General features: G+C 36.3%; 2 protein-coding genes across 12 annotated transcripts in view; both read right to left on the bottom strand.

Moving 5' to 3' along the window:
* Nucleotides 1-17,618, bottom strand: part of LOC106617195 (uncharacterized) — a 42,872-nt gene extending 25,254 nt beyond the window's left edge. The window contains exons 1-3 of one of the 5 annotated variants that reach the window (XM_014234220.3): nt 17,431-17,618; nt 15,960-16,360; nt 2,110-2,135 (exon numbers count right to left, since the gene is read on the bottom strand). The gene's annotated coding sequence lies outside the window, so the exon portion shown is untranslated. Of the gene's footprint in view, nt 1-2,109; nt 2,136-15,959; nt 16,422-17,430 lie in introns of all 5 variants that reach the window. The other 4 variants (XM_036372569.2, XM_036372562.2, XM_036372563.2 and 1 more) reach the window with 4 other exon arrangements.
* A 937-nt stretch (nt 17,619-18,555) lies between these two features.
* The window catches only part of LOC106617167 (serine-rich adhesin for platelets), a 39,565-nt gene continuing 37,554 nt past the window's right edge, over nt 18,556-20,566 (bottom strand). For all 7 annotated transcript variants that reach the window (XM_036372544.2, XM_036372543.2, XM_036372551.2 and 4 more), the window contains one exon: nt 18,556-20,547. In XM_036372544.2, coding sequence (XP_036228437.2) covers nt 20,461-20,547 — 87 coding nt within the window. In that variant the 3' untranslated portion in view covers nt 18,556-20,460. The remainder of the gene's footprint in view (nt 20,548-20,566) is intronic.

Consider the following 20,566-nt stretch of genomic DNA (forward strand, 5'->3'; position numbering starts at 1 on the left):
GTCAAGAACCTGTTTTGGCTAACAGCGGCGGCCACCTGTGCGCTCGATATGTAGGTGCAACACTCGCTGCAAGTTGGTTGCAGAAAGGAAAATTGAAAATCTACCGACTCTACGCCACTTTGTTGGCAAAGTTAGTAGGCAACCAAACGTCGCTCTCTAGCCGCACGTCAGCATTGCAGTTATTTGCGTTGCGTGTACGTGCAGCCGCTATCGAGTGGCTTGTTAGTCAGTTAGTTGGATGGATGGATGGATGAATGCATAGCTGGCTGAATTGATGAACTCTTGCCGGCAGCTAGCTGCTTGCTTGCTCGCATGCCTGGAAAAGTTGGCCTACCAGTTTTAGTTGCACGTACCGTAAACGAACTCGTGGGGCTTTTGCTGGGTTACGACGATTTGTGGCGCGTAGCTATTAAGTTTTTTTTCGTATCGAAATTAGACAAATCCAGTTTTGAAAATGGATTTTCGGTAATTAGTGACACACTTTCGTCTTACCAACTTTCCATTTTTCGCTTGATTTTCACAGAAAATTTCCACTGTAGCGAATTGCTACATGTTTGAGAAAGTGAATGAAAACGGCAACGGCAGCAGCAGCAGGTTATGTGCTGACCACTTCCCGGTGCAGCGGCCAAATTCAAAAAAGAACAAATAGCGAAAACTAAAAAAATTCCGCTTGATTTCAGCACTTTAGCTTCCTCGTCCACTAACCGACATTTGATGCCGCCTTGCGACTGCTTTGGTTAAATCGATTTTCCCTGCAATTGCTGGTATTGCTGCATTTTTCGCGCCGCTGCGCTTCCGCTTTGTTACGTGTGCGGAGGTTCATGCCACAGCGCTAAATCGCATGCAACACGTTAGCTCACCTCCTCGCCCCTACTCTGCTAAGGAACGCACTGTACAGCCAAGCGGTTAGGTGCGAAACGCCTTGCTGTTTACATTTCACGCTATGCGGAGCCAATGGTAATACCGAGGCGCATTCGCAATGCAATAACGGCGTATCGCTTACCACAGAGTGCCACAGCGCCGCCACAATGCCGTTGTCTCACTTAGCCCGTTATATGCAGCGTGCAATAACGACAGAGATCAGCTAACGTATACGATTGCTTCAATTTTTATGCGCTTATTGCCATTACTGTAAATTGCTATGATTGATTGATAGAAAGTGCAACAGCAATAAAGGTCATCCTGGTGAAAACTAAAACAACGAGGAAAACTTAAATACAGTTCCTGCTGATTCAAGATGATGACGGGAGGGATCTGAGGGAGTTAATTGAAATGAGCTCCGATAAAGGTTCCATTGCCAATATTTAATGGCTCAACGAGCTAAAGCTTTATTTTGCAACTTGACGGCATTCCGTCAATAACGACGCTAATTATGATATAACTTGATTTTAGCTTTTTTACAGCAAAATTGAAACATAAATGAATTTTCGAATAAAATTTGAGTCGGATCTTTCCAAAATTCATATTCTTATTGTGAAGCCACATAAATTTCGATGGGATTTGTTCATTAGTATTTTACACCGTCTCTCATTTGTTTGTATAATCGAAGAGGCATTTAAAATTCAACGCCACATTTTGCTACTTTTCACGATATTCTGCAATTATATCGCCTTACAACGCAATTTAGCGAACTGTGAAGTAGTGACCTTGAATTATAAATTCACTTCGTTTTATCATATGCATACCTTTAGGTACCCCGGATTGTTTTAAAATCATCAACAACTGGTGGCTGTTGCTTTTGTTGTTGCGCATGTATAATAGGTATACACATAAGTTACTAGCTTTACAAAATGCTAGCCAAGAAGGCGAATAGTTGAGAAGCAACGACAAAGCAAGCAAACAACGATCGCAAATCTAAATCACCAATCTCGAATATTAAACAGAGAGTGACCACAAAGCGTTGCTGGTGCATCGCCAATGACTGTATGGTGAGATGCGGCGCTACGCGGCGTATGGCGTCGTGGACGTTGGACGAATAGCCGATCTGTCGATTGTTCGTTTATCGCTGCTAATTTACTAGTAATAACGTGTTTTATAGCAACTCTAAGTGTTTATACTCCGGTGTAGTTTGTAACTAATTATTGGTTATGTGAGCATTTTATTACTCACCTCTTAAAAAACAAGAATTTTAAAGTCTGTAAAGAAGAAAAAAGGGCGTCATAAATTATGTGTATTTTCATAAAGCAAATATTTTAATAAAATCATACATTTATTAGGCGAAGTTGGCTTAAAATTTGTGTATACCAAAAACTATTATATGAAATCTTTGAACTGAAGATTGGCAAGCTTGGCGTATAAATGCCCAAATCTTCAGCTGTTATGGCTATTTCACCCATTGCAATGCGTGCGAAGTATTTCATCTTAGTTCGCTTGCAATAGAGTATTTCACCATTACATGTTGCGAAATACACAGCTTCGTCATAACGAAAACTACTCTACCAGCTTGTTTGTGCAAGCTCAAATATTGTTGCTCACGCAGCAGTTGTTGTGTCGCCTGAAAACATAATACCAAAATAAAAGCGAAAAGTCAAGTAAATGTACGAATTGCAAGACACTTGTCATGGCATGCCTGATTACGATGTGCGCGCCGCCCAAGCAGCTGTTTACCTGTACGGCCTGTCAGCCTGCTTTGACGTCCAGCTGAGCTGACTTGTTAAAATTCCATTTTTTGCGTGCTAAACATGGCGTGAGGCGCCTCTGCTGCGCTTTCATTCACCCAAACCCGAATTCAAAGCGCACGTTACAATGATGCAGCGCTTCACATTACACTTCGCACTCTTCGTGGTCGCATATTTGCATTTTGCCCTAATTTTATTATGTCTTCACAAACTGGTCGCGTTGTACCAGCAACAGCAGCGCGCTTAACCCGTCTCTGGCGGCGACAAATATTGGGCAACTTTATGATTTGTATTTAATTAGTATTTCGACTGTTGTGCGGTGTCATAAGCTCATAGTGAAAATGATCCGCTGTCACAATGAGTGCAGTGGATTTTTTGTGGCCAGATATTTCCGCATTTGCGGTCTGGAGCGCTTCTGTTAATATGTATTTTCAATATTGTATAAAAAGTTTGAAAGTGATTCGAGATGACACTTCATAAACAATTACATAATTCATTCGTATAAAATATTACTCAGCTAAAACCAAATATAATTATTTTGTAAAAAGTATAGCTACCTGGCTATTATGATCAATTCGGTTTATTTGTTGATGACTTTATCATAATTATTGCAAATTAAAAGCTCAAAATTTAATTTGACAATCGGTTTTTTTCTATTTATGTATGTAATTTTTTTATTTTTATTTGTAGCTACATATGTGTAAAAGTTTTCAAAAGGTCTCAAAATTAACCCGGTAAATAGCTGAGATAATTTGATTTGGTATGTTAATACAATCTCTTTTCGCCATTTTTCTCTACGTTCAGACAAGTTTGATGAAGGTTTCATCTTTTATATCGCTCAAGTTTTATTTAAACACAACCTATTGTACTTTTTAACAATTATTATGAGCAAATAATGAAATGCAGATCGTAAAATATGCAAAAAATATCGCAAACAAATTGCTTTATTATGCGAATATTGTACTCATAAATACGATAAACATGCTATACTTTATAGCTACGAGTTTATCGTAATTTAGTCTGAAAATACACTGAGTCTGAAAATTGTGAAGGAAATTAGACAGATTTTGGTAGTTATCATTGTGAGTAAGAGCTCAAAATTCATGGTAATTTGACTGTCAGTTTTATGTATTGTATTTTAATTTTTATTTATTTGTAGCTACATATGTGTAGAAGTTTTCAAAAAGTCTCAAAATTGACTCGGTAAATAGCTGAGATAATTGGATTTGCAATGCTAATACAATCGTTTTTTGCGAGTTGGTTATTATCATTATGAGTTTAACACTTTTTAGTAAACATTTATTTTGGTTAAAATAATTAGCAGCTACATCTGTGTTGTATATGTACATATGTATATATCTCATTGTTACTTATATTACGCCGTATGTTAGCACTAATTTGTGACTAGTTCTGAGTCTTGGTGAACTACCGGTGCATATGCATAGTTTTAAGCCTCACTGCGTACCCATAGGGTATGAAAAATCTCGAAAACTATTCAAAAGCTATTCCTTCGCTTTTATATGCAACGATTTAACGAAGATAAAACGCTTTAAAAATTATTAATTCAGTAAAGAGACGGCTCAGAGTCGTTACTAATATATATACAAGTATGTATAATGAAAAAGTGGCATTTCAATTCTGCCTTGCCTTACTTTCACAAATTTTACTTTAAGAAATCGCAGATATTTTAAGAGAGTGTATTTTTGTTATTAATAGAAACTATCTACCTATATATAATATTTATTTTCTTATACATATATGTGTATGTAGTGGTATTATTCTCAATAATTCACTAAGCCTCTCCGTGTCAATATGGAACATTTGGTGTGGCTTCAAAAGCGCTAATGAAGCTTAAATGTGGCGAATTATTTGCTTTCAATTCCTAGAAAATATCTTTCATACTTTTACTTAAAGCTGCTGTGTACATACAATAAGCAAAACGTACAGCAAACAATTTTTTTTTGAAGAAAGTAAAAGTTTTACTGCCCATTTTCGCTAGATATTGTTATGTTAAGTTGTAATTAAGAAGCGAAATTTTTTTATAATTTTCAGTCGTTCTCACTTGAAAAAAATCTGCGAAGTAATAAATTGATAAAGAAAGTGACCTTAACGTCAAAACTAAAATTACTGATATTTACATATATATTAGTCATTAAGCTAACCTACACCTTATTCTGCACGCCTCTCTTTAAAATACGCTCTTTTTACTGCTCATAAGTGTGCGTAGATTGCAGGCAGCGGCTTGCTGTCGCCCATAGATGCCCAACAAATTTTTTTTTTTAATACAATCGAAATTGTTGCCAATGTCTGCACCATATTTTAGCCGCTCGCTAAGTGCTGCTAATACCTTGGCAAATAACATAATTGTGCTGCTGCACGAAACGGGTGTGCCCAATTGACTGGTGCTTATGCTATTTTGTAAGGTTTGCACGGTTGCAGTTGGAACTTAATGCGAAAAAGATGAGGCTCAGATATAAAAATAAACTAAAAACACCATTCTATTGTTAATTAAAAATTACTTATTGAATTGAATTTTTATTGAGGGTGATGTGGGGTGGTGCAGCTTATTTTATACATTTCGTAACTCACAATAATACCCAATAACAGGTTTCTAAAAATAAATAACTATATGCTAAATCAAAAAATGCAGCCGTATATGCTTACGTATATACTTCCACATAAAAATAGATGCCTACCTAATAAGCTACTGCTACGCTATTAAAAAGCTGTAAGTATTTCCCAACGACATACCGCCGCACATACCACCAACACACATACACGAGGACAATGCAATTGCGCACGTTCCAGACTTAGTCGCTGGCGTCCAGTCGAAAGCTGTTAAGGTGTGTTCGAAGCGACTCATTTAATGGTTGTTTATTGCCTTGTAGTGCTGATCTATAGTTTATTGCTTTTGTTGTGTTTGGGCCGCACAAAAAACTGTGAAAATAACTTAGCAAGGGAATAAATTCTCGTATCTGATAAATTGTGCGCCAATATGGCGCTAACATACAAACAGGTTAAAAAGAGCTGCCCTTGCCAAGGTCATTCGACAGCAGCTAATTAGTCGTTTAAACATGTGTGCCCGTTGCGCAAGCGTTGATGAGGAAAAGTGGCACTGCTTGCAGCACAACTAAACAAACCTGTAAGGGCGGTTTTGTGCCTATGAAGGACGTGCGTGCTAGGATCTCTACTTATCACAAATCCATTTATATAACATATTCACACATTGCCGCAGAAATTGAAGTAATAACGTAAAAACAACTACTACAAAATTTTATCATATATAGTCGCGTGTACCGCCTTTGCTGTCTCGAATAAAACTGTAATTATTTGTGTTGTCGGGTCGCTGAACTTGTGCTCATTGGTGTGCTTGGTTAGTATTGCCTTTGCGGCGCCTCTTCGTTTTTGTTATCTACTGTATTTTCGTTGTTGTTAGCCACTATTTAGAACTAGCTAGTGGGTTTGACGAAAGCCGCAGTTTAAAATAGATCACACGAGAAGGAAAGTTTATAACTAATACTGGAAACAGTCATCGACATTCCGCGCTTCCGTACTCACCGCCCGTATCAAACGAAATTTGTCAAAAGTTATGCCCGTAATGGCAGCGTAGAAATCAGCTTTTTTTTGTGTTTTTTATTACATTATATATTTTGCACACATCTAGCTTTACAGTTATAATTTTTCATAATATAAAAGCTCAAAGCTAAAATCCTACCATTAAAAATAGTCTACCTATTTATATATAATTGTATTCGGTTGTGATTTTGAGTTTGTTTAAGAATATTTCAAATATATTCAAGTTTAATATTTATTTACTACATAATATCGAGACTGGCGAGACCTTCTGTTGCAAGAGAGTAATCAGCTGACTCAAATATATTCAAGTTTAATATTTAATTACTACAAAATATCGAGACTGGCAACCTTGTGTTGCAAGAGAGTAATCAGCTGACTCGTTTCTACGAATAAAATCCAATTTTCAACGTACGGTCGGTAGAAGCGGTGGTGAGTGTTAATTTACATTGCGCTCTCATAAGATATGTCATATCAGCTGATTCGGTCTACGGTTTTGCGTGGGTGACTGTTTCCAGCATAGGTAGCAGCAATTTTCGCGTTCCCTCTCTCACATTTAATGCCGGACTAATACTCGGTAGGTCGTGGTTTCAAATCTAGTCGTACAAAACCCAAAACTAATTTTCTCCTAGCGACAACGATTCCTGTCGAAACATCGTGTTAATTTTTGGATCAAAAAAATATTTTCAATATAGAAAATAGACGTTTACTGATCTCTCCCTATCTATTCTTAGTTCTTGAAATTAAAAAAAAATACATGTTTTAATTTCCCACTTTGTCATTAGAAAACTATTTGTTTGTCTTGAAACGGGATTCTAGCTGGATGAGTCGCATTTTCGGCATTGTGTTCCGATGTGAAAGTCATTCTATATACATAAGTAGGGGATAACAGAAATCGGCAATTCCTATAAGAAAGTGCTGCTATGGCTTCTGCTGGTTATGCAACGAGTTTGTATCAATTATTTTTGTAGAATTCTTTTGTGTTGGTGACTTCTTCATCAATCTTCCACCAAGTTGAATCTACTATTCTTGTTGCTAATGCCGCTGGTTCTACTTTCAGCTTAAGTGCTTTTTGGCCCTGATTAATGACGCTCAGTAATTGCAAATGATGGCAGTCAACGTTCGCCATCCGTGTCGACTAGAACGACAACTATTCCATGCTACCTAGACGCCTCTTGACGCCATTGTTTCCATTCAATATGATTCTCTCGCTATTCTAAAACCGGCTCTATGGTAGTCTTTAGTGTTGCTACTTTAGCATTCACTTTGATACTGTCTATTTGGGTATTTGCGTGTGTGAGTTGTTGCTTTTTCGCTGTTTGCTAATTTTCGCAAGCAACTGACGCTGCTGCTTCGTTGGCTTTGTTGTCGAAGATTCGAGCCGTGTTGGCTGCTGCAATCCGTAATTGTGACCAGAGGTCTTAATTTGATGTTGTTAAGATAAACCAAACGCGAGGCGGCCTCAGGCACAATCTCTAACTGCAATTACTATTTTACTGTGGTTATTTTTGTTGCTTTATCTGTGGCTTTTATTAATATTGCCATTGGGATTATAAGGAGCTTCGAGCCGGGTAGAGCCAGAGGAGAAATGTTGGCTGATGAGCGGCCGAGCGCTTTTCCGCTTTGTGTGGAATTTAATTGAAATGTCCAACAAAAAATAAAACCACATTACCATAATTCAAAGGAAACTAATTCAAGAAATGAGTTATAAGTAAATTGCACAGCTTTGTAAATAGGCGATAAAATCACAGCAACTTGCTGCATTGCAATGATGTGAATGTGTGTGTATGTATGGTATGCATTAGTGTGCGAACTTGCTGGTGTGCTTTCTGTCTAATGTTATTTTCCGGTTTGGTTGTTGGATTTAATGACTTCGGCCGTTCTTTCACCCAAGGTCTTTCACTTCATTTCGTTCTTAATTTTAGACTTGTGTTTTTGATTTTTATGCACGCTATGTGTGTACATATGTATGCTGTAGTTGTCGTGTCATAATTTGTTTTTGTATTTATAATGGAAAATTCATTTAAGCTATTAAAATTGCTCATAATTTTTAGTGCGGCGGCCAAAAGTGATTAGCACCAATTGTGAACTAAAACCATAAAAATAACTATAAAACGACCAATAAATACTACAAAGCACATGAGTGCGTGTGTATGTGGAATGTGTGTCTATTAAAGATATTGAGCGTTTGGTTAAACCTTTCTCTTTCTGCTGTTGCATACTGCTGCCGTTGCTTCTTACTCAATCTACACGGCAGTAATACAACAATGAACGTTGAAAAGACATCAGAAGGCGTACAAAGTTCATTGCAGTTCAGTGTTGCATATTGCTCACGATTATACTAACATACTTGTCTACACTACACGCATGCAAACTCACACACAAATGCACGCATACGTTGTTTTCAAAAAGTTAATGTTTTTATTAGTTTTGTATGGCGCATTGCGACACTTAACTGTGTTGCGCATGCGCTGAATGCCCTCAATGCGCCAATCAAGTAATGCGAAGTACTAAGTGCCAGCACACAATGCTTTATATGACGTATCACAATCCATTTTCAACAGCAAATCTTTTGTTGTTGCATGGATGTTTTTAAGATCTAAGAGGTTTCCGCGTTTGCGTAGCTGCTATAAGTCCAACAGGTGGAATGAAGGGTGGGAAGCTTTACCTAAATACTTCATTCAAAAACGCTTTAAAGAAAAAAAAAATGCAGACAAAAAGACTCACCACAGTTAAACATACATACATATATAGATCTGCAATTAAATTATTTTAAAATTGCGTCTTCTAGTTGTCTCAGATTGCCTTTTAAGATCGGCTTAAAACGATTTGTCTCGCTTTCGAATCTCGTAAACAAAATTAGCAAAATTATAATAAACTGCCATCTGTTTTCTTAATGACTTGGTGTAAATTTTGCGTGTTTCTTTAAGTTTTACGTACTGAGGTAGAATGAAAGGTGGCTTTAAGCATATTATTAGCATTTGGCTGGTATTATGAAAGCAAAAATTTGTGTTGTAATCAATGTATTTAACGTTTTGAAAACTTGTTTTTGGTGTTTTACCTTATTTTACCAAGAAATGTGTCAGTAGAAGTGCTGTTTTGGACACTAATGATATATCGTTAGCATTTGCGACATCTAAGCTAAAAGCTAATGAACTTTCATTTAGTTTCAAATAATCTACGAGCTAAACGAAATTAAAATACCCATTCCAAAAAAGTAAATACAGTGGAAATTCGATTATGCGGCTCTTCGCCACTAAATGACACACTGTTTGCTTCACTGTTTGCCACAAACCTTGCGTAAGCATTTTAAGCATACGTAAGGCGTTGTAAGCATACATACAAATGTTTACAAGCGCAATTGCAACCAGCTAGAAACAATCTAAAAGAATCATAAAAAGTTTCGGAAGCAGCCAAACATTTGAGAATCATAAACTGAAAAATAAAGCTTGTGTCAGACCCCATAAATTACCGGCGGACATTTCTTCATACATGTGCAATGTGGGGTCAGAAGTTCGAGAGGGTGACGCTGGAAGTTGCTGATGAGTGTCAGCGGTATAATTGTAGTGTGAGTTCGGTCGAAGTTAAATATGTTTTGACGACCGCTGTATGATATACGAAGTTAATACGTATGTGTAGGACGACAATGGGGCGTCATATCTTCCCTACAGTATTGATGTGTTTCTAGTACACATATAATTCTCTGTTCGCTACGAAAAATGTATTGCCTTGCTCTCTGTGTTTCATTTAGTAAGGCCAATTGCCACAAAGCGCACACGTTAGATCAAAGTCTAGTGTTTTGTGTTTTGTGTAGCGTAAATTGCAGATATCAAAATTCCAACTGGCACTGCCAATGTTAAAACCAAGCTTAGCGTGTCTTCTGCTGCTGTTGTTAATGGTACTCATTGGAGCTGTAACTGGAAGTGCAATTGGTCTTGGCTTTACATCTGGCTGTTATTAACGAGTTCTTCCGCATGCTGTTGTTATCGCTTTTTACATAAGCGTATTACCGTTTGCTTGTGCCTTTCTTGTGTAATTGCAAATGTTGTTTTTGTTGCGTTCGGGTGTTAATACTGTAATTAAATACAGTAGCTCTCTTTGCGCACCTTATCTTACACTTTCCATGTTGCTGGCGTTTTTGCCACTTCCACAGCCACAGCGTCATTCTTGCAATACTTTTATTTAACGCCACGTCAGGAAGCTCGTTATGCAACTGTGGTGATAGTTGCTGTTTGTATGCCTGCCACTGTTCTTCTTGTTAGAAAGTATGGTACTACATTTGTATGCGTGTGCAAATTCCTCTAACGAGTTCGTTAACTTCTACTGCGGAGAGTGCGGTGACCTACCATAAGAGTTATCCCTGTAATATGTGTGGGGACGTTGTATTTCATTAGTGACACAACATCTGATTGAAATACCTCAATTCAAGTTGTTGCAGCAATTATCTATAGTGCTTCTTGCACCCCTCAACTGTTGTATAATTTCGTGCAAGTCATCATAAGTGCTTCGAGCCCACAAGCAATAGCAGTTTGCCTGCTCAAGCGAGTCAAGTGTTTTATTATCAGTCTGATTATGATTATTTGCAACATTTCGTACATTTTCCGGCACTTTCCTTTGTGCGCAGCCGCACTCGTACAACAATCGCTACTCACACCTATGGCTGGTTTGTTTGGTTCGAACGTTTGCGGCGCTATGATCCACTTTTACTGAAACTAATTTCAGCCATTACGCTCGAGGAAAAATTAATAAGCACTTCACAAAAGAAAAACACAAACCGGTCATATTGAGGTGGTCAAAAAATATAAAAGTACAAAATAATAATAATAAACGCTGCAGTGCTCGTGAGGAGAGAAAAAACAAGCAGGCTTATGTTGAAGAGCTTGTGGATAAAATTGGCGGAGGGGGAGAGCAGAGAGAAGAAGCTTAAAAATGGCAAAGAATGCAAACAAAATTTACAACAAAAGCTTGTTTCCGTGCGAGTGCTGTAAACAGTAAGTCCACGAATGTAAAAACAACAACATGTAGACTTTGTGAGCAACGAAGCGAGAAATCAGTAGGTCAGCGTGCGCATAAAAATCGAGCTGTTCGTGTTTTATTTTTACTTCTAGCTTACTTACTTTTGCTTAATTAATTTTTGCGCTTCCATCAGCGATTTTACAACATTCACCACACCAATAAATACCATAAATCAAAAGCGAATTACAAATAAATAACTATAAAGTGTTTATATTCGCCGAGGCCGGTGGAACTTGGCTGTGGCAGAGCAGCAACTTCCAGCGAAAAAATTAAAAGTGGAAATATTTCAAGAAAGCGGAGAACAATGATCAGCTGAAACACCCAAAAAATTCTTCTGTAGAAACCGATGGAGTCAAATGGTTGCTGATGAAGAATCTTCTGCAAAATTAAACCGAACTTTAGCAATAAGCGCGTTAAAACAGCAATTGATTACAGCCTAAACTTTAGCTTTATTTATTATGCGTATTTACAACTTTTCTATGGCTCTGTTTGACGTAGAAGATTTTAGTCGTGTTTCGTTGATTGTACACACATACATATATATACATACAAGTATGTAAGTGGGTACACACTACGGTGCGCTTGTATTGAACCACATCAATTATCTGATTTTTGTTATCTGGGTTAAGAGGCTCTCGAGTGCCTGAGATGTGGCCCCAGTACGTCCGTAAATTATTTGTTTTAGTCATAAATTGCGATTGACTGCTTGAAGGCTTGCAGCGCTGATGCATTGAACGGATGAGTGCTTCGACGGCGGTATGTGTGAATGATGGAATGAGAGGATTAGCAGTGGCTCAATGATAAAAGCACAAACCATTTAGAAGTTGAAAGCAAGCGTGGAAGCACTCAGTGTAATGGAAGTTGATTTGTGCTTTCCGACTGTCTTGAAAGCACAAAGCTTGAAGTTTGGCAAGGCCTTAATACTTGTATTTTGATAAATGTAATTTTTAATTAAATTTGTTCGCTACCGTACGCTCATAACACTACAAAATACTTTAGGGTGTATATAATTGTTTTTCGGTTTGCATAATTCAGCATGAAATTTCTGTATTATTTCTTTATTCAGTTATTTAATGTTGTGCTAAATTTACTGTTATTTTATTTTACGAGCATTTTTCGGCAATTCGCTGGCATTTTGCTAATGGTTGCAGCATTTGTGGGTCAACAATTTAGTTATGTGACAGACTGATTTGTTGTTATTATGGTCACTCACTTGCTGAACACACCTGCATGCCACATGGCAACAACAACAGCATATGCAACGAAATCGAATAGGTATGGTATATATTTATAAACGAGTTTCTGTTACTGACCTGCTGTAGCTCCAACAGACACAAACAAAAAGCCAAAAAAGAAAAACAGAAACACAAAAATGAGTTGTTGTTTTCAAGCGATCACCTGTCTGTGGGCCAATCTACCGACTGCAGTGGCAAGCGTACAAGCGCTTTAAGACAGATTTTTTTTATTTTCCTTTCGAAAATATTTCGAAGCTGTTATGAATGGGATTTTCGGCAATTTCCGGCGCGTGCTAAATATTTTTATTCTGAATAGGCGATTGTTTCGTGCCATAAAACCGCTTTATGTATTTCTGTTTGCTACAATGTTCTGAGAATTGACAATCTACATGCATATGTATGTAGGTATGTATATATAAGTATATATCATAATTTTTAGAAGTTTTCCTAATGCTTAAGACAGATTTAAAATAAAGCTTCTGCAATCAAAAAGAAAGAAATTTGAAAGAAACAAATAAGGTGGGAGATAGATCAAGTTTCTGAATCGTTATATTTGGCTTAAACACCATGGTTCGGTGATATCCTTTTTGACTCTTTCCTTGCCAATTTTGCATTGGATTTTCTGTTTACAGTTAATATTGTGCTTTGAGGCCAACGCCTAGGTTACAGTTTTGCGGAACTCGTTGATAGCATTGGTTTTTGTGTTAGACAAATCCGTGTTAATAATACTTCTCTACTGTTAGTGGTGCCACCTTTTAGCAGTTGCTTCCAAATTATGCAAAAATATATATACTTATATATATAATATATAACTTTTTCCTTAATGGTCTTGAACACGATATTATGATTTGTATCATAAAAACCGTTAATCATGGGAATGAACTGTCAATAATACGTTTAGTCGCTGTTCTTGAATAGTTCAACTACTTCAATTACTGTAATTCGCATATTTGCCTGAGGCGCAAAAAATATAAACAAAATTGGTTTTAGCCAGCAATTGGCAATTACACTTTCGTCGATGCTGTTGCAATAACTCGACCCTCATATAGACCAATTGGAACAGAGCTGTCGCCAACTCAACGCTCGAAAATCTGCAGAAATCGCAATGAGTTAGTTGAGTTCTTGCAGCTGTTTAAAGTTTCGGTTTATTTTGCTCGTTATATTTCTAATGCGAAAAAATAAGAAAGCTGCTGGTTAAGCACCCCAAATCAATTAACGCTTAATGGTTGCGCTTAGCAAAATACCGTCGCGGCAGCAACAATAGCAACTTGTGCGACCAGTTAGCCAGCTAGCCAGCTGGGCGCTGCAGACCGAATTGTCTGGTGGGAGCCGCGACGCTCTGACAACTTGACAGCATGCTGACTAGCTGCATTTTATAGACCTCGTCTGTTCTGTCCATTCATTTGCGGGTACACGTTATTTTGCATAAACACGTTTACATATTTACTCGCATATAGTTCAACATGTGTGTGTGCTTTTTTATGGAACTTCTAAAGTTGCTGGCTCATTGAATTCAGCATAAAACGGTAAACAAGTTACGGACCACAGCATTGTACTTTGAGTTTAACTGTTTAGGCGGCTGCTGTGAGACTGCAGAAAGAATTTGCAAAATTGAAAGATTTGAGAATGCAAAAACTGCAAAAATTCCACATTGAAATAGCCAACGCAAGCATACATTTGCTTGTATATGTACGTATGTATTCGACGGTTGCAGCTATAGCAGCAACACGTTGAGGTAGCCAGCGCTTTTCAAGGCAACTGCCACCGCAAAAAAAAAAAATTATATTGACAAAACGAAGTTAAGTCTAGAGCAAAATGTTTCGGTAGAAACCGTAAAAGAGTAACAATGCATTAATTCATTTATTCGCCAAGTTTCATTCGCGAAAACAACACGATTTTTTTTCTTTTGCTTTTTGCTTTATAACTATCTATTCGGTGTTAAAGCCGCAGAAGTTGACCAACGCTATGCCCATGCAACATGGTCCAGCATGCTCTGACACTGCGGATTGCGACTAAGCAGCAGGTTCAAGTCGCCACTAATACATTACAAATATGCATTGCATTCAGCTGCACCAACAAAGACAATGGCGCCTGTTGTCTTTCTGCAAAAGCTGTTGCATTTACATGTCGTTTATCGCTGATAAATACAGTATTATGTGTGCATATTTTCGGTGTTTGTCAAGTTTATATGGCACACAACATTTTTCGTCGATTACAGTTGCAAAGCAGTAGAGCAAGATATAAAAAGTCCTTTTTTATCGGTTACAGAAAAGTTGTGAATAGAAGAAAATATGTTGAACGCACTCAAACGCGAAGAAAACCCTTGAATAAATAGTAATGTCTTGTACCCCACACCTCCTCCTTCTCTCGCTGATATTTTGAAAATCAAAGCACAGTTGGTATGAGCATGCAAAGTTATAAAATGACCGATTTCTAAGCAGGTATAATAAAAGCAAAAGGCAACGAAGAACCCCTAAATACATCCTGTCGAGCTTAAAATATATTCAAGTACAGCTGTTCAGCTTTTGTCATACTTTATTCTATGCATACAAATGCTGTACATACAGACAGGCTTAAAAGTATTGCGCGCGTATTTTGTGTGGCGCTTGACAGCTCGCAATAAATTAACTTCGTGTGGCAACAGAACTTAGAAAATGGGGCTTTAGGTTGTGTACAAAGGAAATTGCGCAGCTTTTTTCTCAAACAATACATATCACTGTCTGAACGTCTGAGTAGACATCACATTTTCGTGCAACCCTCTGTTGGCTGTTTGTATGTATGGTTGTGCGCCTATTGTGCTGCCTGCCTGTCTTACCGACAGACTTGCTGTCACGTGTGACACAAAATTCGCATAATGATATGAATTAGAGCTGCCTGTTGCAAATGGCGCATGTGGAAAAGCAAACGGCAGCTGCGCAAAATCCAACAGCCATCAGTAGTCGCTATCGGGGAGCAGATGTGGGGATAAAGTGCGCTAAAATGCATCAACAATTTTGAGAATTCACTACTGACACGCTACCATACCTGCCTTTGCAACCATTCCACTAGTAATTACGGCATTATACTTGAGTATCAAGTGATTTAAAATTTTTGCTATCATTGATATACATACATATATATACATACTTATATATATATATATATATATACCTATGTGTGTTGGTCTAGTTATTTGTAGTTGGTGGAATGGTCTATGCTTAAGTGCAACATTAGCGATGCTTAATTTAAGTTGTGTATAAAATCCAGCAAAACAGTATTTGTGTGACTGGAAGTTGGGATTCTGTTTTGTCAAAGGCAGAGAATTAAGTTTTTACATAAATTGTATTGTTCCATAATGAAATTGTGAGAATAATACATATATAGTCACGAACATTTTATATTGTCATATAATGGAATCGATTATTGTCGCTTTCACTCAGCTGATTATACACATTTGCCTTAAGAACTATAATACCATAATGGTTAAAAAATACTGTAGTATAGGTGGAAATCTTTCTCTGTGACTAAGCATACTCACCGAATATTTAAAGCTCTGCAATACTGCTGGGCGGTATATCCCAAATTAGTTGATGTTAAAACTTTTTTTTGCCTTTTTTGCTCCTGAAATTAAGTTTTTCTGCTTTTAGTCAGCAGTCAGGTGTGGTTGCATTGAAGCGCGGCCGCCTCCAAAGCCACTCAGTAATACGATGCGAATTTCACTTCGTCGTCGTCAGCGCTTGCATAAATGCACTTATTTATACATATGTACATATGCTTAAATGCGCTTACACATATTGTAAAATGATGCAGATATTCAAGTAAAAAATAACGCAAAAAGGGAAAAGTATCCAATTGCAATTTTGCGCACAAAACTGAACGATTCGCTGAATGACTGGATGACAGTCTGTCGGCTTATTCAACGGACTATTGATGAAACAACTTTGAAATTAAAAAATAATTATTTGAAGTTAATTTTCTGTTAAATTTAGTTACTTTTTCACTGAAATGAATTAAATTTTTTGTATTAAGTCGTTTGAACTTTAATGTTATTATAACCGTATTAATTAGAAAGAAATGTATATAGAAACATATACACTCTTATACAAATCGTTTGCGTAGCAGTTTTATTTACAGTTGTTGAGTAAAGTGGAAGTATACTCGTATTTTTAACTCTCACTGTTTTTCAGCACAACGTCAGTTAGTTTGTGTATTTAGCAATTCTTGCTGACGTTTTCGCCATAAAAAACAACGCATATGCTAAAAATAATGGCTTTAATACTTTTTGAGTAAAATTATTCTAATTTTGTACAATAAAAAATAACAAAAAGATATATATGTATAAATAAAAAGAAAAATTAAAATAAAAATAAATTGAATTGTTGTTTCAAAGACGACTTGTGTTGCTACTTGTGTTCAGTTTAATTAGCTATTAAAGCCTGAAATAAAGTTCATCATTTAAATATGTACATTTTTATTTTTCGCAACCAAATCTGATGTTTTTACATAGTTTGCACTTTTCATTTTTATTTTTTGCCTTTGATTACATAGACTGATGCAAAATGCTGCACATAAATCACACAAATAAAGCTGCCATGGATTTAGCACTAGCAAATACCACTGTACTTGTACAAATTGCTGTCAACGCGTCTGTTGGGCGCACCAAGCGTAGCCCAAAAGAATTCCAATTGCTCATATGTATCATATTTGTTTGCATGTATTTCACACTTGTCTCAATTTATATTTGGGTTTAATTTGTATCTTTCGCTTTTCCACATAATCGCAGCAAAAACATTTTTTATTTTTCAGCTGCTTCTGTTGATTAAACGTGGAACTTCTGTTTATGGCAATTTTATTGTTTAAACAAAAGTTAGTTTCGTATGTAGAAAAAGCATAGAGTAAATTTTTTTACAGCCACAGCTTTTAGTAATATTGTAACAACATTACTCACACACTTTTTCAACTTTTTGTGTCCAACCAACAAAGATTGGTTTAATAAAAACAATTTTTACCACATACGAGTACGATCGCGCTTGTTGCATAAAGCGATTTTGTGAAAATAAATTGCTTAACGATTGTCTATTCTGCAAATACTTTTTTTGTTTAACTTAAAGTAAACACGATGACAAAGAAAGCGGGTAATGTGTGGCGACATACCCTTCCAACCGTATAACGTGACACTCGTTCGAAAACTGAAATCCGTTCGAAAACCCAACTACGACTTGCTGCTCGTAATATGAACGCCGTGTTGATCATATGACAAGAGCAGTGCTTTTGGCGAGTTTAGTAGCTGAGCTTTCAACTAGAAGTGCGGAACACGCCGTCGAAATACAAGCTGCATTCCGAGTGTGTGTGTATGTGTGTGTTAAACAGCTGTTCAGTGATCACGCTCAACTGTGTAGTGCTTGTAAATGCAGTCACTCTCTTAGTCGAAACTCGTTTCTCTGTTAATGGAATGATAAAGATTTATCGAGATTGCGCTTTTGTACACAGAGAGGACCACAAACAGCTGTAAATGCGTTAGCAGAAGATATTTAAGCTTTTCGGGAAGTTATAACTTGCTTTGTACATATACCAGCTGGATGTGGGTAATTCAGATCAAAACCTCATATAGTGAACGTCTGGGATTCAAGGAGCGTTGGATGCAATATAAGTATATAAGCGTATGGTCCAATCATATATGTTAAAATTTTATCCACAATCATGGAAAATAAATTTCCCAAGTTCACCTTTTATTTAAACCAGACAAAAAAATTAAAATATATTTTTGTATAAAACAACCCTGTAAAAGTTAAACGTTTCTGCTAAATTTTTTGTAATCAGTTTGTCAGTCAGTAGCACTGGCCCTACAAGAATTTTGCATAAACATGACCTTGTCAGTAAATTCATTGATGCCTCCACCAACGCATGTGTTTCTGTTTAGATTCGTAGTTATGCTTGGATGTGCATACATTTGTACATAACTGTGTTCAACTAAGAGACAGCTGTTTGTGTTATGTTGCCTTCTCAACTTTTGACATTTTTCTACTTCTCAGCGCAGAGCGAACTCACTGGAAGCAAGAGAACTAGAGTTCATTGGAAGCGGTGCATTTACGAGCATGCGAAGCTTAATTGAAATGCGAAAAGAATTAGATATATCTGATTTTTTTTCAATTAGTTACACTTTATTTTTGCTTGTTTGATTATTAAATATGTATACATATTCAATAATTATTAATATATTAATAAAGTAAAATTTTCATTAGATACATATGTTAATCTTATATATTTCGAAATATTTTACTTGACCATAAATTTACTAAAGACACCCACACGAACAAAGTGCTAAACTGTAAAAATACCAAAAACTCACCACCAACTTGCGACATAACATCTATTCTGTAAAGAATTTAAGTATTTCCAATTAAGGAATGATTTAAAAATTTTACGTTATTAAAGAATTGCTTTCAAATATTATCATTACCGAAGGTTTCTGATAAATAATAAAATACCTCCATTTTGATTACAGCAATATGATTTTCTTCTAAACATTTTTTATGAATTAATCTTATGTCTCTAAAGTCATTTATGTTATTCATAATAAACAGTTGTACTGTTTCTATATCTATGTTTTTAGATTTTTCATTCGTGGACTTTTTCCAATTTTAAATACCGTAAAATTTGAATTAATTCAATATCAATGCAGTTATGTATTCAAAATACCTAATAAATTTGAAATATTTTGTTTTTACTGATTTTGTCATTAAAGCTTAAACTTGAGTTTTATTTAATTATTTTTAATTTAAAAATTCGCATGAATGTCAGAGTAATTCTCTGCATTTATTAATTAAAGTAATTTAAATTTATAATATATTTCTGATGTATTCGAATATCATTAATAATAAAATGTATTATCATAGCTTCTTTCATATTTCCACAACTTAGCGTGTAGCTAATAACATCGCATTAAGCTATCGTGTTCGCCGGAAAGCTCAATGAAAGCTCTAAACTGCATGAAAAGCCTCAACTAAAAATTATTGCATGTACTTTATTGCCATAGTAGATCTCATGATTTACTATTTTCATTAATATTCCAAACAAAAGTCGTCTAAGTCCAAAAATCGGTAAACAGCAAAAAATATTCTATGAGATTGAGTTAAATTATCTTATCTGTAAGTTTTAGTTTATATGTAAACTTTTGGTTACTACTTTCGTCTTTATTTAAACCTTCAGTGGCAGGAAGTTGCTGAGTCTTTTAGTGACGTGTGTGCATGTGCAATAAATTATGGACAAGCGTGTTATCACTGCACAAGAAGCGCAAATAAATGGACTGATTTGCATTAAATTGGACAAAGTTACATACCTACTATTTATTTGTTTTCTACGTGCATAATCGTATATAGAAATCCCATAACTTTACTAAAAAATACCTAAAACCGCATGTAGAACTTATCGGATTTACACGCACCCACACCCGAGATTTATTGTTAAGTGCACCGAAAATAACCTGTGCTTTATTTAATAAAATATTCCGAATTTAAAATTTTCTTAACGCTGATTTACCTACACATATACTGCACGCAGAACCTTAATATATCTTCTTCCCGTTTTCTGTTTCACCGACCGCTTATGGTGTTACTTAAAAAGCAAATAATTTGTCGCTTGTTTCTGTATAATATGATTACGTTACCGATCGCTTTCTGATGCTCTGTCTTCACTAACTGAATTTCTGACGCTTACAAATCTATCAAAATACGCTTATTCTACAAATATCCGAACATTGTACCTCTATTTTTTCGAAAAGTCAAACTTTTTAAAACTTAAAGCAGTTCATCGCCAGACGTAACCTGTCCTACTGAACAACAGCAACAACAACTACGCTTACGTTCTAGAAAAAAATATCCCAATACTTGGCTTTCTCGATTATTTCGCTTTTTTAAGTCTATAGAGGTCGCTTTGGAAATGGTATCTACCACTAGGGAAATAGCATATATTTAGCCCGGGACGTGTATATGTGAATAGCTCATGCGGTTTAGCACCCACGACGACATATGTGTGTAAAATTAGCTGGCAACTACTTCCGAGACAGAATTGGCGCGCCGTCGTTTAGTGATCTGCTTCCAAAGCCGGCGATTTAGCGAAGGTTTGTCCTACCGGGAAAAATTGAAT

The sequence above is a fragment of the Bactrocera oleae genome, chromosome 5, assembly GCF_042242935.1.
Source record: "Bactrocera oleae isolate idBacOlea1 chromosome 5, idBacOlea1, whole genome shotgun sequence".
Classification (NCBI taxonomy): domain Eukaryota; kingdom Metazoa; phylum Arthropoda; class Insecta; order Diptera; family Tephritidae; genus Bactrocera; species Bactrocera oleae.